This window comes from Amphibalanus amphitrite, unplaced genomic scaffold (assembly GCF_019059575.1).
Source record: "Amphibalanus amphitrite isolate SeventyFive unplaced genomic scaffold, NRLGWU_Aamphi_draft 000112F_arrow, whole genome shotgun sequence".
Classification (NCBI taxonomy): Eukaryota; Metazoa; Arthropoda; class Thecostraca; order Balanomorpha; family Balanidae; genus Amphibalanus; species Amphibalanus amphitrite.
Window position 1 is genome coordinate 430,205 of NW_024881607.1, and position 21,747 is coordinate 451,951.

A 21,747-nucleotide genomic window follows, 5' to 3' on the forward strand; every position below is an offset into this window, starting at 1 on the left:
GTGAAATGTGTTAGATCGCCCATGACTTAGCAAATATAAGCGAAACGTCGGGTAGCTTATCTTTAATTTCATTTAGTTTAATGTAATATTTCGCATTAAAGTAAATATGGCCTTTCGTACGCTTTATTAACAATTGAGCACAAATGTAAGTTTTGAAGACCATTACAGTAGCAAATGCTTCGAAAGATGGATAGTGGGCAAAATATCCTAAGTTTGTCGTGCTGCATGGAAAGTAGTGTTGCTGAGAAAAGGGGCTTTGTTCCAGATTATTGTGGATGCAGAATACACTGTCTGCACCCTATGCAGAATTATTGTTGGTGCAACTGCGCCCACTGCACCCATGGCTCCTACACTTATGGGCCCATCGATAGCGCTTCGGCGATACCTATCGCCTAGATGCTGCAATGGGGCCCTTATAGTACGGTGTCAGACCCCCAGAGGCCGGCGTTGGATCCAAGGGTCAGCGAAGGGCCTCAAAGGCCCCAGGTAGGGCCCCAGAGGCTGATGTGGGCCTTCAGAGGCAAGTGCGTGACGTCCAAAGGTAAGGCTTGAGCCCCCAGAGAACATATAGGGCCATCAGTGGCCGGTGTATAGACCTCATAGGCCAGTTTTGGGCCCCCTCAGAGGCTAGTGTGGGGCCTCAGGTGTCGGTATGAGGCCCTTAAAGACCGTTATGGGTCCTCAGAAACCGGCATCAATCCTTCAGAAGCCAGTACGGGGCCCTCAGAGGCACATAAGGGTCAGTTTGGGTCCCAGAGACAGAAATGGGACCATCAGAGGCCGGTGTGGGACCTTTAGAGGCTGGTTTGGGCCCTTAGGGGCCAGTTTAGGGCCCTCAGAGACCAGTACAGGGCCTCCAAAGGGCAGTTTGAGACCATCAGAGACCGAATTGGGCACTCAGAGGCTAATCTAATGTGGGTCTTTACAGGCCAGCATGGAGCCCTCAGAGGTTAGCGTGGGGCCATAAAAGACCGACATGGGCCGGCGTTGGACCCCAGAGGCCAGTAGAGGGCCCTCAAAGGTCAAGATGGGCCCTCAGAGGCCGATGCGGGCCCTTAGAGGCCGGCATCAGGTCTTCAGAAGCCCGTGCGGGGCCCTCAGAGGCTAAGGTGGGTCCTTACAGGACAGCACGGGCCCTCAGAAGTCAGTGTGGGGCCCTAAAAGATCGGCATGGGCCGGCGTTGGACTCCAGAGGCCAACAGAAGGCCCTCAAAGGCCAATATGGGCCCTCAGAAGCCGATGCTGACCCTTAAAGGCCGGCATCGGGTCTTCAGATTCCAGTGCGGGGGGCCCTCAGAGGCTAATGTGGGCCTTTACAGGCCAGCATGGGGCCCTCAAAGGTCAGAATGGGACCCTAAAAGACTAGCATTGGCCGGCGTTGGACCCCAGAGGCCAGCAGAGGGCCCTCAAAGGCCAAGATGGGCCCTCAGAGTCCGATGCGAACCCTCAGAGGCCGGCATCGGGTCTTCAGAATCCAGTGCATGGGCCCTCAGAGGCTAATGTGTGTCCTTACAGGCCAGCATGGCAGTGGCGCAGCCAGGATTTCGTTTCGGGGGGGGTCATCGCCTCCAAAGCGGGCCCCCTAGTGTGCGGGCCCCCCACCCATTTTTCAGAATCTTTCCATATTTCATACGCATTCTGCTGAGCGGGCCCCCTTTACCTGCATGATAACCCTGAGCGAGTTTGAATCGGAAAATTTTGATAGAACAATAGCTCGGTAATCACCCGGTGTTCAATTTCCACGTGAATTGACCATGACAGAAATATGTTACTATGACGTATGAATTCGTATCTTTCGAGGCCGAAATGTGCCCCTTCCGCAATATGCATAGCATATATGCAAACGGAACTGTTGTCTGCTTCTGTCGGACAAGATTTAAGCAGTCCCACGTGCCTGTCCTAACTCAGTCATCTATTGGCTGCTGTAGTAGATTGTGCTTTATTCTTCTTCATTACGTGAATTCGCTCACAAGCAGTTTTAACCCTCGCCGGCACAGGGGGAGGGGATGATGCAACTTCCCCCCCCCCTAAGGTTTTTCGCGAATAACTCGGGTAAAAATCGGCCGATCGCGACCAAACTTTCAGTACCCTCGCGTTGATCAGTTTTACACCTACCCAAGAAATTTCATGACCCTGACCCAAATGACCTTTGACCTGTGACCTACTTTCCGAGACCATGTTTGGCCAGAATCGCGATTCGGCGTATGCCGGCTCGCATTAGCCGCGCGTTTGCAGTCTTTTCGTGGTTTCAAGCATTCAAACATGTGAGTTGATGCTGCTCCCATGCATCAGGGTGGATGTCAAGGTCACCTGAAGGTCAGGTCAGGTCATTGACCTATGATGACCTCGGTACTTTTTTTCGAATTATACATGTTTCCAGGCTAGTTTTTGGAGCTGAATCCGAATTTAGCAACCATTTGAACATTTACGAAGTAGTTTTGGTGCCTTCGTAACATGTTACGAAGCTGCCAGAGGCGGCTGGCACGTAGGTGCTACGAATACCCGGCAGGACCCCTACTGGTTGACCTGACCTGACCTGACCCGACCTGGCTTAAATGCATAAAGACATCATCTGTGATCAAAACTAACATGATAACTATTCATGATCAGTACCCCGAAAAACCCTATAGCAGCCACAATTAACGACGTTCTAACAGGTCCCGATTTTCCCGATTTTTCGGTCATTGACCTGACCTGGAAGGTCAACCAATGACCAAGAACCTTAAAATCGGGCATCGTCGGCTTCCTCTCGTCACGGGGAACACGCTCGTATTTCCCGCGAAGCTCTAGCTCGATCATGGGCCAAACACGAAGGGGTCGTACCACCCCCCCCCCCCCTCTTGTGCCGTCGAAGGACGCAAAATGGCCGGAATGGCCTGTGCCGGCGAGGGTTAACGCGCTCATATGGGACATGTATTGCCATGGGCCGGGTTTGTTGTGGCGTGGTGATGTGGTGACGTAGATTCTGTCTGCTATCGAGGTCCCGGCATGGTGTTACTTAGCGCGGGGTACGGGCCCGACCGTTGCGCCAAGTGCGCTGAAATTTGCGCAACTTATAGATTAAGGATGGGCAACGTGCCTTTGAGGGTCTCAGCTCGATCGGATTGATAGCGAGCACATGACGCGTGCTCACAAAGTGCAAATTCGCGTTATGGACTTTACATGTATGTATAAATCGGCTTGCAAAATCGGGCGAAAATGACTAAATTTGCCAGACACTGGTCCGGTCCCCGTGCAGTATCTCGGTAACCGTGGGCCCAATCGCCACGGGGTATCGTGTAGAGAATCGAAAGGGCTATCGAATGGTGTGCGGTGCAGGGATGGCACGCGCCACGTGCACCCGTGAGGGCACTTATGCTGGGAAATTTACGTTTCGGACAGATTTGGGACTTAATGCTATTTTCGGGTGACTGTTTGACGGAGCGGGTTCAAACAACGCCTGTTGGCAAAAGAAATGTACCGCCTCTCATGGAAAAATTGTGAAAAGCTAATTGATCAAAAACAAGGTGGAACAAATCGCTGGAGAGAATGGTATTTGTTAATGACTTACTTAATTACACGGGTTTTACTGCATGACCTGGTACGTTGGACAGTTGAAAATGGCATAGTTGGAAAGAGCATTCAATTTTGTCCAAAATCCAATCATCGCTTTTGCATGACGAGCAAAAGTATTCTTAAAAATATAAATGTTGGAAACCTCTACATAGTAATTCATCGATGGCTGTCATTTTTCAATAACCTACGTCAACCGTTGTTATAAACTACACATGACATGTTCTATAGTAGAACGCATGCTTATCAGACACGAGCACCTCGATGCAATGGATATTTTTTCCCAATCCAAAATGCTTAGCCGTCAAAAAGCAATCAACCGAAATGGATACATCACCCACGGACACAAGACCAACCAAACGCCCACCGATCGAAAATACCCCTTATTCGCTTTGCGGAGCAAGCGGGTCACCCTAGCGGGCCCCATTCAACCAGGGGCCCGGGCCCTATCCACACGGGGGCCCGGGCCACGTCCACCCGGGGCTCCGGGGCCCGTCCACCAGGGGGCCCGGGCCCCATCCATCCGGGGGCCGGGCCCCGTTCTCCCGGGGGCCGGGCCCCATTCACCCGGGGGTCCGGCGTCCACCCGGGGCCCGGGGCCCGTTCTACCGGGGGCCCGGACCTATCCACGGGGGTCCCGGGCCCCATCCAACCAGGGGGCCCGGGCCCATTCTCCCAGGGGCCCGGGTCAATTCTCCCGGGGGCCCGGGCCCGTTCTCCGGGAGGCCCGGGTCCGTTCTCCAATCTCCCGGGGCCCCGGGCCCGTTCTCCCGGGGGCCCGGGCCCCATCCACCCAGGAGGCCCGGGCCCGTTCTCCCAGGGGCCCGGGTCAATTCTCCCGGGGGCCCGGGCCCGTTCTCCGGGAGGCCCGGGTCCGTTCTCCAATCTCCCGGGGCCCGGGGCCCGTTCTCCCGGGGGCCCGGACCCATCAACGAGGGGCCCGGACCCATCAACGGGGGGCCCGGGCCCCATCCACCCAGGAGGCCCGGGCCCGTTCTCCCAGGGGCCCGGGTCAATTCTCCCGGGGGCCCGGGCCCGTTCTCCGGGAGGCCCGGGTCCGTTCTCCAATCTCCCGGGGCCCGGGGCCCGTTCTCCCGGGGGCCCAGACCCATCAACGGGGGGCCAGACCCATCAACGGGGGGCCCGGGCCCCATCCACCCAGGAGGCCCGGGCCCGTTCTCCCAGGGGCCGGGCCCGTTCTCCCGGGGGCCCGGGCCCCGTCCACCTGGGGCCCCAGGCCGACCCCTCACCCGTGGTGTCCCAGTAGGCATTTCTCGAAGCGGGCTCGTCCGATTAGATTAGGGCCTCTCTCCTCTCTCTCTCTCTCTCTCTCTCTCTCTCTCTCTCTCTCTCTCTCTCTCTCTCTCTCTCTCTCTCTCTCTCTCGAGCGGGCCCCTGACAGAAATTTCGGGGGGGGGGTCAGCTGACCCTCTGACCCCCCCCTGGCTGCGCCACTGCAGCATGGGCCCTCAGGTCAATGTGGGGCCCTAAAAGACCGGTATGGGCCGGCGTTGGACCCCAGAGGCCAGCGGAGGGCCCTCAAAGGCCAAGATGGGCCCTCAGACGCCGATGCGGGCCCTGAGCGGCCGGCATTGGGTCTTCAGAATCCAGTGCGGGGGGCCCTTAGAGGCTAATGTGGGTCCTTACAGACCAGTATGGGGCCCTTAGAGGTCAGTGTGGGGCCCTAAAAGGCCGGCATGGGCCGGCGTTGGACCCCAGAGACCAGCGGAGGGCCCTCAACGGCCAAGATGGGCCCCAGAGGCCGATGCGGGCTCTCAGAGGCCGACATCGGGTCTTCAGAATCCAGTGCGGGGCCCTCAGAGACACTTAAAGGTTAGTCTTGGGACTCGAGAGACAGAAATGAGGCCACCAGAGGCCGATTGGGCCCCTGAGGCCGGTTTAGGGGCCCTCAAAGGCCAGTGGAGGGCCCTCAGAGGTCAATGTGGGTCCTCAGCGGTCAATGAGGACGCTTGACCGCCACTGAAGGGCCCTCAGAGGTCAGTGTAGGACCCTCAAAGACTGGTATGGGAGCTGTTAATGGCTGGCGTGGGTTTCTCGAGCCTCGTGACAATCGAATACGGGCCAGGGCCCCATACGGCCATGGGGGCCCATCGGTTGTTTGGGGGGGCCAAATGATATGATGGCCCCCCTGATTTGCCTTTGGGGGGGCATGGCCCTGATGGCCCCCCCCCTGCGACCGCCACTGTCGAGGACAAATGTCAAAACTTCCCCCTCATAGTTTTCTTCAAAATAAATAAAACGTGAATTTCATTAGAAAATGACAACTTTTACTTCGCTCAAAAAGTTGCAAAACATGTAGTATTTGGGCTGTAAACGAATTCCGACATTATAGCGCCATTCTTGAGGGGTGTTCAGCGGTTCCAAGAGCAATTTCATTTAGTTCCGTACAGCCATGACGACTTTATAGACACACATTTTCAGAACAGCAATGTGGGGTTATTTGGCCGGGACTAGCGGGGCAACTTGGCCGGTGCGCTCAGGGTCGCTTGGCTGGGACAGCCAAGTTGTCATGGTCCATTATACCATAAATGACATAATTCATGACCAACTTTGACAACCTTGATGCCTCATTTCCTATTGGACAGCTGTAAAGGCATGTGACGTCATCAAAGATAACCAAACGTTTTTTGCTAATAAATCCTAACAGGAAAAAGATACTGCCGCGCAAATGGCTTCATTGTGCTCAGCTCGTCAAGGGGCATCGAATGATATACATGATGACCTTGAAATCACGTGACCTTGAGGTCAAGCGACTTGAGGTAGCGTGACCTGAAGTCAACCTTTGACCTTGACCTCTCGAGGTTAACACACATATGTTTCGATGCGGACTGACGAGAGAATTATGATGCTACTTTTAGTTTTGACCTAGCTTGTTTACTTCAAAAGTTATTCGCAAAAAACTGTGATCGCATCTAGAGCCACTATTTCGACTATTTTCGACCCCTGTGACGCTGAGTCAGCCTCCGAATAAATGCGTCAAATGCGTCGTAGAACACACGTCATTGCTGAATGTGAAGCTGACTCGCCCATAACAAAAAATCCCGGCCTCAAACTAACACCGGCCAATTGCCCCACACCCCCGGCCAAATAACCCTGCTAGTGGGGCAAGTTGGCCGCCTTGCAGACCTTAATAATACGTCACAATTTCATTATAAGTAGTTACTCAATCATTTCAAGTTCATTGTCCAGTAAAGTAAAATGAATACGACAACTGCCAGCGTTGAGAAAATGCAGAAATGTGTCAATTTTAAGTTACATCGTTTGCACCTCCCCTATGCCATTCGACGCGCCTTGACGTGTTGAGTTCACTGGTGCTTTTGTTTTTGCTCTATCTTAATTAGATGATAGATCAAAGGTATAAGCTAGAGGTGGCAAAATGTAGACCCGAGGACCCGGTCCAAAGAACCAGTCTGGACCCATATGGGTCCAGACCGGTTCCTGGAAATTTTCTGACGGGTCCAACCGGGTCCTACCATAAACTATACATCTTGCACACTACACATTATTGCAAAATATGAAGTGAATGAAATGAATGTTTCTTTGCACACAGTAGCTCATGAGTATTCCTAGTGGGAAATAGCCTGTTATACATGATTCATCTAATGATGTCTACAAGTAGTTTGCATTAATTTACTTTTGGGGACCGGGTCCAACTGGTTCCGATTCCAACTAAGACCGGGTCCGACTGGTTCCAGAAATGTCCAGCCGGGTCTGGTTCGAGTCTGGTTCCCAAAATTTTCATCTTTTGCCACCTCTAGTATAAGCGAAAAACTTTTGACTTTTAGTGAACTTTTTTATTTATACCCCCAAACCCCCCTAAATGTTGACCTAGCTAGAGCAACCGAATTTGCACAGGGGCGAGAATTCCGGGGGGGGGGGCACCTACCCACCAAATTTGGTGTTTCTAGGTGCCATAGGAGCCAATCGCGAGGGGGTCGCATCGACCCCCCCTGCCAGGCCGCGTAATGAAAAATGTCCTGCCAGGGCAAGGGTTAAAAAAGATCAATTTTCAAAGTTGATATTTTGCACAAAAGGGGCTACCTATTCGATGCAGCTCATCACAGGGAATCCAATGGTGGTCTTAGTTTTATTCTACGTGGTCTATAACGGCTGAATATTGGCCTTGAATTTTTGGCGTCATCAATTTTAAGCAGCTGTTTTTCTTCGCCATAACTTTGCCCAAGATAGAGCTACCGAGCTAAAATTTGGTATGTCGATAGCAGACTAATAGGTCTAGATCATATAATCCGGTTTTTCGAAGTTTTGATTTTTGTATTTTAGGGTATTATTTCCAGAGATCACTTTTGAAATTTGGGGGTCAAACTAAAAAGAAAAGATCCGAGACAGCAGTTTTGTAGCAGTTCATTTTACATCTTTTTGATTCTGTACATTTTTCTCTATCTTCAAAACTGTAGGCATGATAAATCTTCCCGTATAACTTTTTGGGGTCGAAAATGGGTTAACATGACGTCACTCTGACGTCATTTGTGGCCAACCTATCATAGGCTCAAAAACAATTTTTGGACACAAGGTGTAAAAATGATGCACGAGAGGGTAGGGTAGCCTGGGGCAAGACGCCCCAGATAATTTATTTTGCTACATAAATTTTGTCCCACATCACCTGGAAGGCCAAATTTGTGCTCAATGCGTTCTTTGGACATTTTACTTTAAATTGCACCCCTCAAATTCATTCACTTATGATCGGACTCCAAGCTAGGAAGTGATTTGTGAGGCAACTGCAAATGGGGCATTTTGCCCCAACCCCAGGGCAAAACGCCCCACGGCCTGGGGCAAGTAGCCCCATACCTTAGATTAAAGATTTAACATGGTAGTTGGTTAAATCTTATGTGAGAGGTCCGTTAGACCTCTGGAGGCACGGCACCGAAGTTAGCACATTCCATCCTGTCAGGTGTTCAGCTATGACACTATTGTATGAGCAGGTTTTTAACCTGCCTCATTAGACCAAATAATAAATTATTGCAATGCAAATGTTTACAAAATACTTCCTTTGCCATCCAGTTGCTGAGAAAAATACACATAAAGGCATAGAAACTTACTGTTCGCCAGCTACCGAACATTAGAAAGTGGGTAGCCCGAACAACACATGCGGTAAAACGCCCCATGGGGCTTTTTGCCCCGCGACCTACTGGGGCGTTTTACCCCATCACGTAGTTCGGTCAGAGAAGAACGCCTTGCACTCCAGCAAGACATAATTTAACACGAACCAACCCGGCATGATAAGCGTTAGACAATAGTTGTTCAAAATACATAAAAGTCGTTAACCTGATGTGGACCATAAAAGAACGCCATGATGCATAATCTGACAACAAACCATAAAAATCACTCAAAAAACACATTTTTGGCTATATCTCCCGAAAGAGTCATCACAATTTCTTTCCAGTTTGCTCATATAATGATCATATAGTGCACGTTTTATAGAAGAGAGGATGTTTCCCCAGAACTCTGCCAGTTCCGAGAAACATCGGTGAGGCGTTTTACCTCGGCGGGGCGACTTGCCCCGGTCTACCCTACTGAAAGTTTCGCGACTATCGGCACAGTAGTTTAGAGATATTGCGAAAACACTGGAGGGGGGGGGAATAGTCCCCCCCCCACTAGGGCGCGGTTTATGTTTAAGATCATTCCTCTTTCATTTTAAAAAAGGAAGCGTAATTAATTGCGATTTGCCTAGCAGACCCAGTTAATTTGGTTCGGATGACAAAAATAAAACTAGAACAATAACACATTCAAAAATATATTTATTACGAGCGAGCGAGCGCAGCAAGCGAAGTGAGTCTTTTCAATATAACGGAAAAATCTCAGTATGAGCGGCCCGGCCCGGCCTGTAACGCTTTTGAGAGGCTTATATCTCAGCAACCGCTGGACCGATTGGCCTGCGGTCTTTTTCGCTGGGTAGCCCCATCCCTTCTACCCCGTAATTGACTACTTTTGATACATCTCAGTGACCGTCGTGGCACGTGCCACGTGAAAAGTCAAGGGTGTTCAAGCAGTTTTGCAAAAGTAGTGATTTTGATAGGCCCATATCTCAGCAGCGGCTTGAGCGATTGTCTTGCGGTAATTTTTATAGGGTAGCTGCATCCCTTCTACCAAAGGCCGGATACTCTTGATCTATGTGAGTGACCCCCACTGCACGTGCAAAATACAACAATACGAGGTGCCAAATTTGTTCCCATTTCAGTAACTCGGTAATTACTGGGGCGATTTCGCAGAAACTTGGCATACAGGTAGGCACCCACCAGGCAATGCATTCCCATGTGTTGCGGTTAGGGTGCTACTGCACGTGCGCACGTGCAGAGGGCGTTTCCAGATCTCGAGAACGGCTGGGCCGATTGCGCTCAAATTTGGTAAACGGTTGGGGACCAGTTAGTAGGGTGCCGTGCAAAAGTCAGTTTGGACCCCGTTTGCACGTGCACACGTGCAGAATGCCGCTTCCAGATCTCAGGAACGGCTGGGCCGATTGCGTTCAAATTTGGTACACCGCTAGCGACCGGTTAGAAGGGTGCTTTGCACAAGCCCGTTGGAAGTACCCTCTCGCCCTTCCGCACGTGTAGGGCTCACCATCTCGCTCGCTCGTTCTTCGCCCAAAAGGCGTTTTACTGGTAGCTATAGTTCGTTTTTTAAGTTCGACCCTCACTGGAAACATCTTTATGGTAACAGCACGATAATTGCTAGCTGAATTACTGAGAAAACTGGCTAGCGCACTTTGTATTTGAGATATGAACTAATGTTTTTAAAATAAGTTTCTAACACCGAGGATTACGGAGCGAGCGAAGCAAGCGGAGTCATAGGCCGCCCCACACTGGACCTCGCATGCGGGTTGCGAGTTTGTGGGTTTTGAATTTGCGGGCATAATACTAATTCATAGAGTTATCAGACCGTTCCCTTATGCTAACTTCATGAATGCAGTGAAGACGGTACACCTTCAGAAACTTACATATAGTCGCAATACCAGCGCAACGAACCAAAATTCGACTCCAACGAAAAACCCGCAAACCTCGCAGCGAGCAAAATCGAAAGTTGACCCTACTTTTGGAATGCGATGCAAGTTAGCTCGCATGCTAAAAACATGCAGACTCGCTTGTTACATGGTGGTGAGGGTCACTCAACATAGAGGGTATTCTTTAACTTTAAAGAAACCCGAAAACCCAAAAACTAGCAACCCGCATGCAGTAGCGGCGGAACACCTTCAATTAAAGGGACTATCCCACCTTTAACATGGGGTTTGAGTTGAGATAGCCAAGTTTGCGGCGAGGTTCAGAAACCACTATCTATCTAGGTTGCAACCCCCGCGGCCTCTTGGTGTTGAAGAAATTCGTTCCCTTCATTTGAAAATGGGCCTTGTACAAGGCCCTATCTTCAACATGGAGCGACCGTTAGTGTGACGTCACCTCGTTTAGTCATTCTGATTTAAATGGGGTTGTTCGTTGAAAAATCGCTTAAAACTTGGTCTGAACTTTGTTGTGGTGCCTACAGAGTAAAAAGAATCAGCTTTATGACAGTAATGTGGCCTGGGGAAGGAGGTAATTTTGGGCTGTGACGTCACATATTTGAAAGTTTGTGTTTGGAATATGGGAAGCCTAAGATGTTTAATGAAAAATAAATGCCAGAACCGTGTTCCTGGTCATCCAATCTATAAAGTCGCGCACAATTTAACTGGTTTTAACAACATTTTAGAAGGTGGGATAGTCCCTTTAAGGGGGAGCACCACCGACTTTTGGTCTCATTCTTTCCATGCAACGCCCATAGGGCTAATGTTAAAATGCCAAAATCAAAGGGGGGCACGGTGCCCCGGTGCCCTCCCCGTTCCGCCGCCTATGCCCGCATGCGAGGTCCAGTGTGGGGCGGCTTTTTACGGAGCGAGCGGAGTCTTACGTAGATTAACGGAAATTTCTGAGTATGAGCGGGGGTGGGCCGGCCGTGCGGACGCTTTTGCGAGGCATCTCAACAACCACTTGGCCGATTTACATGCGGTAATTTTTGTAGGGTAGCTTCATTCCTTCTACCAAGTATTGGACAATTCCCGAGGCGTGAGGCGTGGTGACCTCTTATGCACGTGCCACGTGCAAAACGAAGAGGTGTCAGTTCTGTAATAGTTGCAATATCTCAGTAACTACTGGGCCGATTGCGCTGAAAGTTGGCATGTAGGTAGGCACCCATTAGGCAATGCATATCCATGTGCCTGAGTTGGGCTGCTGCTGCACGTGCGCACGTACAGGGGTCGATTCCAGATCTCGAGAACGGCTGAACCGATTGCGCTGAAATTTGGTACATGGTTAGGGACCGGTAAGTAGGGTGCAGTGCAAAAATCAGTTGGGACACATTTTGCACGGGCACACGTGCAGGGTGCTGCTTCCAGATCTCGAGAACGGCTAGGCCGATTGTGCTCAAATTTGGCACATCGCTAGAGACCGGTTAGTAGGGTGCAGTGCACAAGTTAGTTGGAGGTATCCCCTCGAAATTTCGCACGTGCAAGGCCCACCCTCTCGCTCGCTCCGTTGCTCGCCCCCAAAAGCGCTTTACTGGTATACTGTTACGTTAAACGCCGTGCGATTTATTAATAAGTTCAGTTATACTTTCTGACAAGTCCTCGATCCTTGTGGGGTTGCAAATACTGAGCTGCGAGTCTGGGAAAAAGGAGCCAGGTAGACATAATTTTGATACAATGGGGTTGGGAACTCGATTTTTTAAGAATGCATGAAAATGATCAAACTATTTTCACAGAATTTATGGTGCATACCATTGCCTCATAAAATCAATAAGCTGAGAGAAATGGGGGAAGAAAGATAGGAAACTTGTTTTGAAAAGTTCTTGAAAAAAGATGCTCTTGATGCTGTTACGTCACATGTCACCTTCTGCGGTTGACAAATAATGGCGCATCTGGCGCACCACGATTACATGTTATATCAATGGGTGAAAGATGTTGTTTGCTTCACTCTGCCATTCGCACTGTTTTTACCTTTAATTATGCTAAAACATTTACGGATGAAATGTTCAGTGTCAAAAATTGATGTGTCTGCCGTGTACTATATTCCCACTTAACATGAGCGCGTGATAAACATTTTATGTACCTCGAATTTTCAAATGATAAAGATGATGAATCGGAGGATGCTGAAAAGCAAAAGCTCATTCCAATATTTGGACTACTTTACGATTAAAATGTTTACATTCCTGTCATCTTATTGATCATTTATTTGTTCTTTTTTATGAAAATAACTTAAAGGTATTATCAGGGTTTTTTCCAAAATTTCGGACTTACTCAGTGAAACGTGTAGAAGAACGTGACTGAAGCCCCAATCCAAAGTCATTCGTCTCAAAATTGCCTAATTTTCCAATGGTGGGCCTCCAAAGTTTTCGCGGCTGCCAGCCGCGTAAACTTGCGAGTACTTGGTGGTCCATCTCTAAACGCCCATAGGGTTTACACTAGCGGAGACTTTTCTAAATATTTCTAGGGAAAATATAATGGATCTAGGGAAAATATAATGGATCTAGGGAAAATATAATGGATTACATCATGATTACATGCTCCATTATATTTTCCCAAGACAAAATAGGGAAATATAGCATAGGTCCGTAACACAACGAACACAACCTTCTTCTCATTCTTCTCAGCTTCTCATTCTAGATATCCTGTGGGTTATCAAAATAATTCAAATTAAAAAATTGTGTTGTGTGCGTTCAAACTAAGCTCATCCCGAGTGTAATTCAAGAATGTCTTAGTTCAAGTAATTAAACTTGAAAGTGATATAGCTCAAGCAATGAAGAAGCTGGGATGGAACTAGTGTTGAATCAAAGTTACCTATCATTTTTAATGCTAAGTGCTGAACATTACCAATAATTCGAGACATCCGTTGTAAGATGTATGACGCAGATCAACTTTGATCAAGTGAAGAAAATAGATTTCAGATGAAATAATGTCAATGTTCAAGGCTGAGCGACTGGCAGATTTCGGAGTGAGCACGAGTGGCCTTGAGACGTTCTGTTTCTGTAGGTACTCAAAATAAATAAATTATCATGTTGTGTGCTTCGAGGTTAAGTGTTATCAGTGGTGCTTCATGGTTGTGCTTTGTTGTTGGTGTATAGGCATGTTTTGAGCACATTGCAGCATGATATTGGTGGTGTGTAAAGCAACTGATCTCCGCAGACTGCACTTACTTGCAAAGCCTGCGGACTGACTGCAGACTTTGGCTGACAATGAGCAATGCATTGCTGACTGATATCATTTATTCTGTGTTTGTAGCACAAAGTACAGAAGTGGCACATACATTGTTACTTTGAAAACCTGATGTGAATTTTGATGTAGAAAATTGGTGGCTGACGTTGAGTCCTGACGTATTGTGAGTAGTGTACATCTGGTGCATTGAGCGCAGACTTGAGACCAGTGACGTTTGTATCAGTAGACTGTGTTTGAATCTACTTATATGGGTAGTCATAAAGCAGGCGTCACACTTCTTTTTGCAACCAAGGAGATGCGCTATACCCAGAGATGCTTTCTCACCAAACCTTACCAAACCAAACCTAACCTACAGCGCCTCTCTTCGTTCGTTCATGGTTGCAAAAAAACAAGTGTGACGCCTGCTATACTACTACCCTTATATGGCCTTGGTTTGAGTGTGGTGACTGAGTAAGCTGGTGTGTATAGCCATGCAATAAGTGTTTTGAAATATATTTTTGGGACAGTATTGAAATGGTGTGTTTTGGCCATCTGGCATGGATGATGGAAAGTCACTAACTCAACTTCAGGAACGCTTCTTCATTATGCTCATCTAAAGCACAATGATCTATTTTCTCTTCGCAAGGATTGATTCCTAATTCACTGTCAATTATAACCTGGGCCAGAAGGTTTCGCTGAGCCACAGGGTTCATACAGATTCATCCACAGTGCTCAGCAGTGTATGTTTTCAGATTTCAACAGACTGTATTTTTTTCTGTATGTACATATGCATCATGCAAGGGTACAACAGATGCGGTATTTGGTAAGCAGTTGGCAGCAAGGTGGTGTTTGTACTTATTGGCAGAACTAGTTGAGCAGGACTAAAACTATCCTAGTTTCTCTCCAGTTTACTCAGATCCGTCTCAACACATTGAACATATTGAAAGCGGTCATCCATGAAATGTCTGCATGTATACTCATTTCCGAGAAGGCACGCTCGTCGCTCATCCATTGCCGAGCAGGCACGTGCGTGCCCATCGCCGGCGCGCATTAGCGCGCGTCCATGGCTGGGGCGCACGCGCGCGGCCATGGCCGGCATGCACGCGCGCGCGCCCATCGTCGGCACGCAAGCGCGCGCCGCGTCCTTACCCGGCGAGCACGCCGCGTCCGTACCCGGCGCGCACCCGCGCGCGTCCACAGCCGGGGCGCACCCAAGCGAGTTCGTACCCGGCACGTACCGGCGCGCACCCGCGCGCGTCCACTGCCGGCACTGACAGACCCTGACAGACGGGCGTGCTGCCGTCGGCGGTCCTGACAGATGAGCGGCGGGCCCGGCTCCCGCAGCTCCGGCAGCGGGCGGCAGCTCCGGTGACTGTTCCGGCAGCTCCGGCAGCGAGCGGCGTCTCCGGCAGCGCTCAGCAGCGGCGCCAAGCAGCAGCAGCGGCTGAGCCAACAGGCGGCCGCGGAGGCACGCCCCCCCCCCCCCCTTTGCACATTGTTCGTCCATGGAGATGTCTGCAAGCACGCCCATTGTTGAGAAGGCACGTGCATCCATGGCTGAGCACTGAGCACGCACGTGCGACCCCTTTGCACATTGTTCATCCATACATATCAATATAATTTACCTTATGATTAGTGTGAGTCTTACAAAATCTTAAACTCAGAAATACCACAAGGCAGGCTGCCTGAATGAGTTGCTAATATGAACATAATGAACATTATACATTAGTGCAGTACCTATAAGCATCCATGCTGTGTGAAGGACTTGGCCCTCACGTTCATTCGTTTGGTGATTGCACATGGTGGCATGTGTAGTGTGTACCAATTGGCAATTGTTCTCCCTAACCCTTCTTACAACTTTGACTAGCAAGTAGAAGCTGGCAAAATGCAAGGAGCTTACAAAGCATGCCTATATGTAGATAACTGAGGATGATTCTCTCAATTGAAGCATGATCCGCACTCAGCAGCTTCTGTTCTGTTCCACAAACTAAAACTGAAATGCCTCAATTTTCCTCAAAATATATTCATTTATAACTCATAAACAACAAAAATATACATTAAGTAGGTACCAGGGCAATAAAAAACATACAAGTTACATATTTTTTCATGTACCGTCCTTTCACAGCAGCAATATGTAGAAACGCACCAAGACGTTCACGGAGAGCCCACCCATAACAAACTATAGTTGAAGCCGGGGCTCTGCTGCAGCAGCAGGGGAGACGTACAGGACACAGAGGTCATGTCACAACATCATGTTGTACAACCTGTTGTTCGAAAAAAACAGATCAACATAGATCTTGAAAAACTGTAGGTAGCGCTTTCTTCAGTCACTTAGGTAAGCTTTCTCGCAAGACGTTACATTAGATTGACCACTCTTGACAAAATAATCAGATTGAAACTTAGCTCTTGTGCCTGATGCACTTACATTTCAATTTATTGAAATAAAACACTCAAATTTACCCTTGAAAATTGTTGACATTTAAATGATATTAATCAAGATTTGATGATCAGCAAACAAGCTCAAGCTATTCAAATCACACCCAAATCAAAATAATAACTTTGGCAATGTTGATAACTCTTGCTGTCTTATTGAAAAGCAAATCTTCAATTTGTTCATATCCAAATTCAATGCCAAGCACTAAAATCTTGTTGCAAGGCCCTAAAAACAACAGACAAAAACAAAACAGACAAGGCCCGTCTTGTGGAAATCGACAGTGCGGTGCGGCGGCCTTGGCGAAATTTCCCAAGGCTGCTCTTTGTTTACATTTTAGTGATGGGCCAACTTGGCCGCCCAAGTACTTGTTTTGCGTGAGTAAGTACAATTTTGTCAATTTTGAAACGGCTATATCTCGCAAATTTTGGTACCGATTTACATTTTATGCATATATTTAGAATCGGCAGAGTCTGGGGAGTTCATTGATTGGAAATTTATGCCAATTCCTTTCAATTTTTAAACCCTGATAATCCCTTTAAGGCGTTGAGAACCGAGTTAATTTCTAATACCGTGCCTTAACTTACCAGCAACAGCAATCTATCTACGCCCTACGGTGGCAAGGGAGACTGTGAAAGAAGCGTAAGATGGATTCTAAACAATTCTTTTGTGATATACTGAAGGGCAAAGTGCAGAGAAGAGCGTACAAGTCCTGTTTTGTGCCAGGCTGTTGCAGTAGCACTTATGAAACTCCGAAAACGATCTTCGTTCATGTCCCGAACAACATTACCCTGAGGAGATGATCGTCTGCAATAGCAGGAAGAGCTGATGCAAGTACTTTGAAATCCACTATCAAGTCGGTGCTATTGTTGTAATGATCACTGTGAGGTGAGATATTTTGTGCAAGGGCTGAGTGTAATGCCCAGGAAAAGACCTCCATTCGCCCCCTGACCGGTCAGGGTTATAAAATTTGAGTGGATGGCGGTCCGTTTGGGGTTCAGATGTCAATTGTATTTTGTTACTGTCAAACAATACATGTTATGCTGGCAGCGAATGTGTGTAACGTCGTTTTTCGAAACAGAAGTTAGAACTGTAACGGCAGAGTGCTTGCTGGTCTCATCGTAAGTAGGTATTGTAAGTGTTGTAAGCAAAAGCATTGTCAATATTGTAAGTATTGTGAGCATTGATATATGGTAGATATCACCTCACATGATCTCGGCTCAGATAACCCTCTCCGGTGTCCCTGTCATGGCACCTGGATCATTACAGATAAGATAATTTGTCATAATTCTTAAAGAATTGGGTGGTTTTGACTCGTTTACTCGAGGTGCAGGTCGCATTTCAATACTTTTCCATAGGCTTGCAATGTAAAGGTCACGACTCTGACCTAACCTCAGGTCACAGCTCAAAAATTCTGAAATATACAAACGACACATACTGCAGGTACTGTTTTGAAGACTTGATGAGAGGAAATAACTTCGTGAAAAACTCAAGCTCTGACGTGTTTGCAAACTTTTCTGAGGTGGGGTCAACAAACCCGCTCTGGTTACCTGACCTGACCTGACCCGGCATTTTTTTTTTGCTGAGATGTGCGCAATGAGCATTTAGGAAAAGTCACCAAATATGAGCTGAATGTCTCGCGGCGTTTGGCAATTGTACAAGAAAATCCTGAAAGGTCTCCCCGTCCGAAATAGGGTTAATGTGTACATATATGAAGAGTTGCAGATGCCAAACATACCCAGATCTAAGACTGCAGTTCCCAGCGCCGCTGCAACGTTTTTAAAACAAACATACATAGGACATACAAACATGTTTATTTGCATCTGTTTTGGATAATAGCAACTCATGGCGCCATCGCCCGCGATAACTGTTAGGATTTGAGATATATTTTTATTTAGGCCATTAGTTTGGCTGTAATGTTTATTAATATTAGTTGGGCGGAGTTTGGTAGTTTTTTATTTAACTTGTGGTATGTTGTGCTGATTGCGGGTTGTTCAAACCTTTCAAATGTAAGGACCTTATTGAACTCAACCTTACCCCTACACTACCCTACATACGACTGGACGCTTTCCAAGCCCACAAGCATCACGACGCCGAGATGGCATGTAGCCGGGAAATCACCCTCGCCATCTGCTCTAGAGCTAATCGGTGTGGGGCGGCGTGTGGGGCGCCGCTTAGCCTATGGGGGTGCACTTCTAGTGGATGGGGGACGGGGGTGCACCTGCACCCCTTTCATATGGAAAGTTACTTCCCTGATTACAGCTCCCCGTATTGCACCTAATCAGGGAACGGCCAGCAAACGAAGGAACTATTTCTGGATGACAGGCGAATAACCGCTCACGCAAGGAGCGGAGCTCCGCCCCGTCCAAAGTGGCCAACAAAGCAGAGACAGAGGCAGCATCACATCTTCCATCAAAGAACTGGTTTCTGGCTTGGAAGATGAGCTCCATCTTTGCATCCGAGTCGGTGCTGTCAGGAATCAGCTGGTCTAATGGAGTGAGAGTAGTGAGACGACTAGCTATTGTATCAGAGCTGCCTGGTCTTCGTAGCATTTGCACCGATTCTTCTCGATCGGACTCTGAATTCTGTCCCTCCTGCGTATTACTTGAGGCATTGCTATGTAGCTAAGTCTTTGGCAGAGTTTCATTATCCATGCTTTGCAAACAGTGCCATAACAACACAGTTAATTAATCACCAAGCTTCTTTGCAAGTTCCAATACAGTTAAATCGCACGCGATTTGAGTGCAAAAATCAAGAAAAGTGCCAACTTGTTTCCGTAAAATATTTTGAATATTGACCTAAAAAAATGAGTCATTTCCAGATAAAATAACAGCGAAATCAGTTTTCGCTTGCTAATAAAACTCACAGATATTGAAGCTCCATTATTAAAGGAACATTTTAGTATATGCCATTCTTGATAAAACTTCTTAGCCACGCAATACCAACGCAAAATAAAGAGACACTGAAAACACGACCAATCACTCCGATTTACCATTGGAAAATACATAGAAAATGTATGTCTCAACTGCGCCAAATATACAGACAGTTATATACCTACATGTGACGTCATGATTAGCCCGACCAATCAGAAGCAAGTTGTTTTCAGCCACAAATAATTAATTTCTGAACTAACTAGGCATTTTTTTTAACAAAGTGATTTTAAATTAAATCATTAAAAATTCTGAGCTTTTTTATTTTACCAAAACATACAGAGCATGCAGATAGGTCCCAACCCTATTGATCGTCTGCGAAATCATTGTGCGCCAACGAGTTTCCTCAGTAATTCAGCTACCAATTCTCGTGCTGTGTTTAAAGAGACGTTTACAGTGAAGGTGGAACTTAGAAAAAAGAACCATAATGGCCTATATCCCAGCGATACGTCATCAAACTTCGAAAATGGACGTGAGTCAGTTTTATACGATGTCCAGTTTGCGTCCAAATTTTCAGCAAAATTAGCGGGGTGTCGTATTTCGACGTCTACTTTGACGTGGAAAGCCCTCCCCTCGCCAAGACCGTCCTGGCGCCCGCCGTATAGTCTGCACGTACATACCAGCGCGCCGGTATAGGTGTCCGTGGCTCACCTGCAGTGCAATCACGGCCCACGTGTAGCCCGTGTAGCCGTAAAAGAATCCGTGCTCGGCGATCGCAGCGCCGTCGTTCAGGGCCGCCGCCACCGCGCCGAACGGTACAGAGAAGAGCGCTGCAGCCAGCGGGCAGTCATCGTCAGTCCGGGAACAGAGACAGTCACTCCGAGGGCCGAGGACAGCCAGTCCGGGGGCAGAGACAACCGGTCCGGAGACAGGGACAGGAACACCCAGCCCGGGGACAGGGACAGGAACACCCAGCCCGGGGACAGGAACAGGAACACCCAGCCCGGGGACAGGGACAGGGACACCCAGCCCGGAGACAGGGACCGCCAGGCCGGGGGCAGGGACGGGGACAGTCCGGGAACTTGGGACAGGAACACCCAGCCCGGGCACAGGGACAGGAACAGGGGCACCCAGCCCGGGGACAGGGACAGGGACAGGGACAGGGACACCCAGCCCGGGGACAGGGACAGGGACAGGGACACCCAGCCCGGGGACAGGGACAGGAACAGGGACAGGGACAGCCAACCCGGGGACAGGGACAGGAACAGGGACAACCAACCCAGGGACAGGAACAGGGACAGGAACAGGGACACCCAGCCCGGGGTTGGGGACAGACCATTGCTCGTGCACAGATGACCTTGAATGAAGGAAATCGTAAAGTATGAAATAAACGAACAAACGTTGTTCACGAACTGTCCATGAACAATTAAACAAACAGCTAATCTTGCTTTTCTAGGCGAAAATGGTGTGGCATGACGGCACTTAGAAAGTTACAAAAAAAAAAAAAAACACGGTGACTATAAACCAGTAAAACGCCTTTTGGGCGAAGAACGAGCGAGCGATATAGTGAGCCCTGCACGTGCGGAAGGGCGAGAGGGTACTTCCAACGGGCTTGCGCAAAGAACCCTTCTAACCGGTCGCTAGCGGTGTACCAAATTTGAACGCAATCGGCCCAGCCGTTCCTGAGATCTGGAAGCGGCATTCTGCACGTTCGCACGTGCAAACGGGGTCCAAACTGACTTTTGGACGGTACCCTACTAACTGGTCCCCAACCGTGTACCAAATTTGAGCGCAATCGGCCCAGCCGTTCTCGAGATCTGGAAGCGCCCCCTGCACGTGCGCACGTGCAGTAACACCTTAACCGCAACACATGGGAATGCATTGTCTGGTGGGTGCCTACCTGTATGCCAAGTTTCAGCGAAATCGCCCCAGTAATTACCGAGTTATTAAAATGGGAACAAATTCGACACCTCTTATTATTGTATTTTGCACGTGCACTGGGGGTGACCCACATGCATCGAGAGTATCCTATTTTTGGTAGAAGGGATGCTGCTACCCTACAAAAATTACCGCAAGCCAATCGCCCAAGCGGCTGCCGAGATATGAGCCTCTCAAAATCACTACTTTTGCAAAACAGCTTCAACACCCTTGACTTTTCACGTGGCACGCGCCACGACGGTCACTGAGATGTATCAAAAGTAGTCCATTACGGGGTAGAAGGGATGGGGCTACCCAACAAAAAAGACCGCAGGCCAATCGGTCCAGCGGTTGCTGAGATATAAGCCTCTCAAAAGCGTTACAGGCCGGGCCGGGCCGGGCCGCTCATACTGAGATTTTTCCGTTATTACGAGCGAGCGAGCGCAGCGAGCGAAGTGAGTCTTTTCAATATAACGGAAAAATCTCAGTATGAGCGGCCCGGCCCGGCCCGGCCTGTAACGCTTTTGAGAGGATTATATCTCAGCAACCGCTGGACCGATTGGCCTGCGGTCTTTTTTGCTGGGTAGCCCCATCCCTTCTACCCCGTAATCGACTACTTTTGATACACCTCAGTGACCGTCGTGGCGCGTGCCACGTGAAAGGTCAAGGGTGTTCAAGCTGTTTTGTAAAAGTAGTGATTTTGAGAGGCTCATATCTCAGCAGCCGCTTGGGCGATTGACTTGCGGTAATTTTTGTAGGGTAGCAGCATCCCTTCTACCAAAAATAGG

The 21,747-nt window shown here is 48.7% G+C and overlaps 1 protein-coding gene across 2 annotated transcripts in view; it reads right to left on the bottom strand.

The window, feature by feature from the left end:
- The window catches only part of LOC122381038 (UDP-N-acetylglucosamine transporter-like), a 70,258-nt gene that overhangs the window by 12,186 nt on the left and 36,325 nt on the right, over positions 1 to 21,747 (bottom strand). For both annotated transcript variants that reach the window (XM_043364730.1, XM_043364729.1), the window contains exon 6: positions 19,754 to 19,872. In XM_043364730.1, the coding sequence (XP_043220665.1) occupies positions 19,754 to 19,872 (119 nt within the window). The remainder of the gene's footprint in view (positions 1 to 19,753; positions 19,873 to 21,747) is intronic.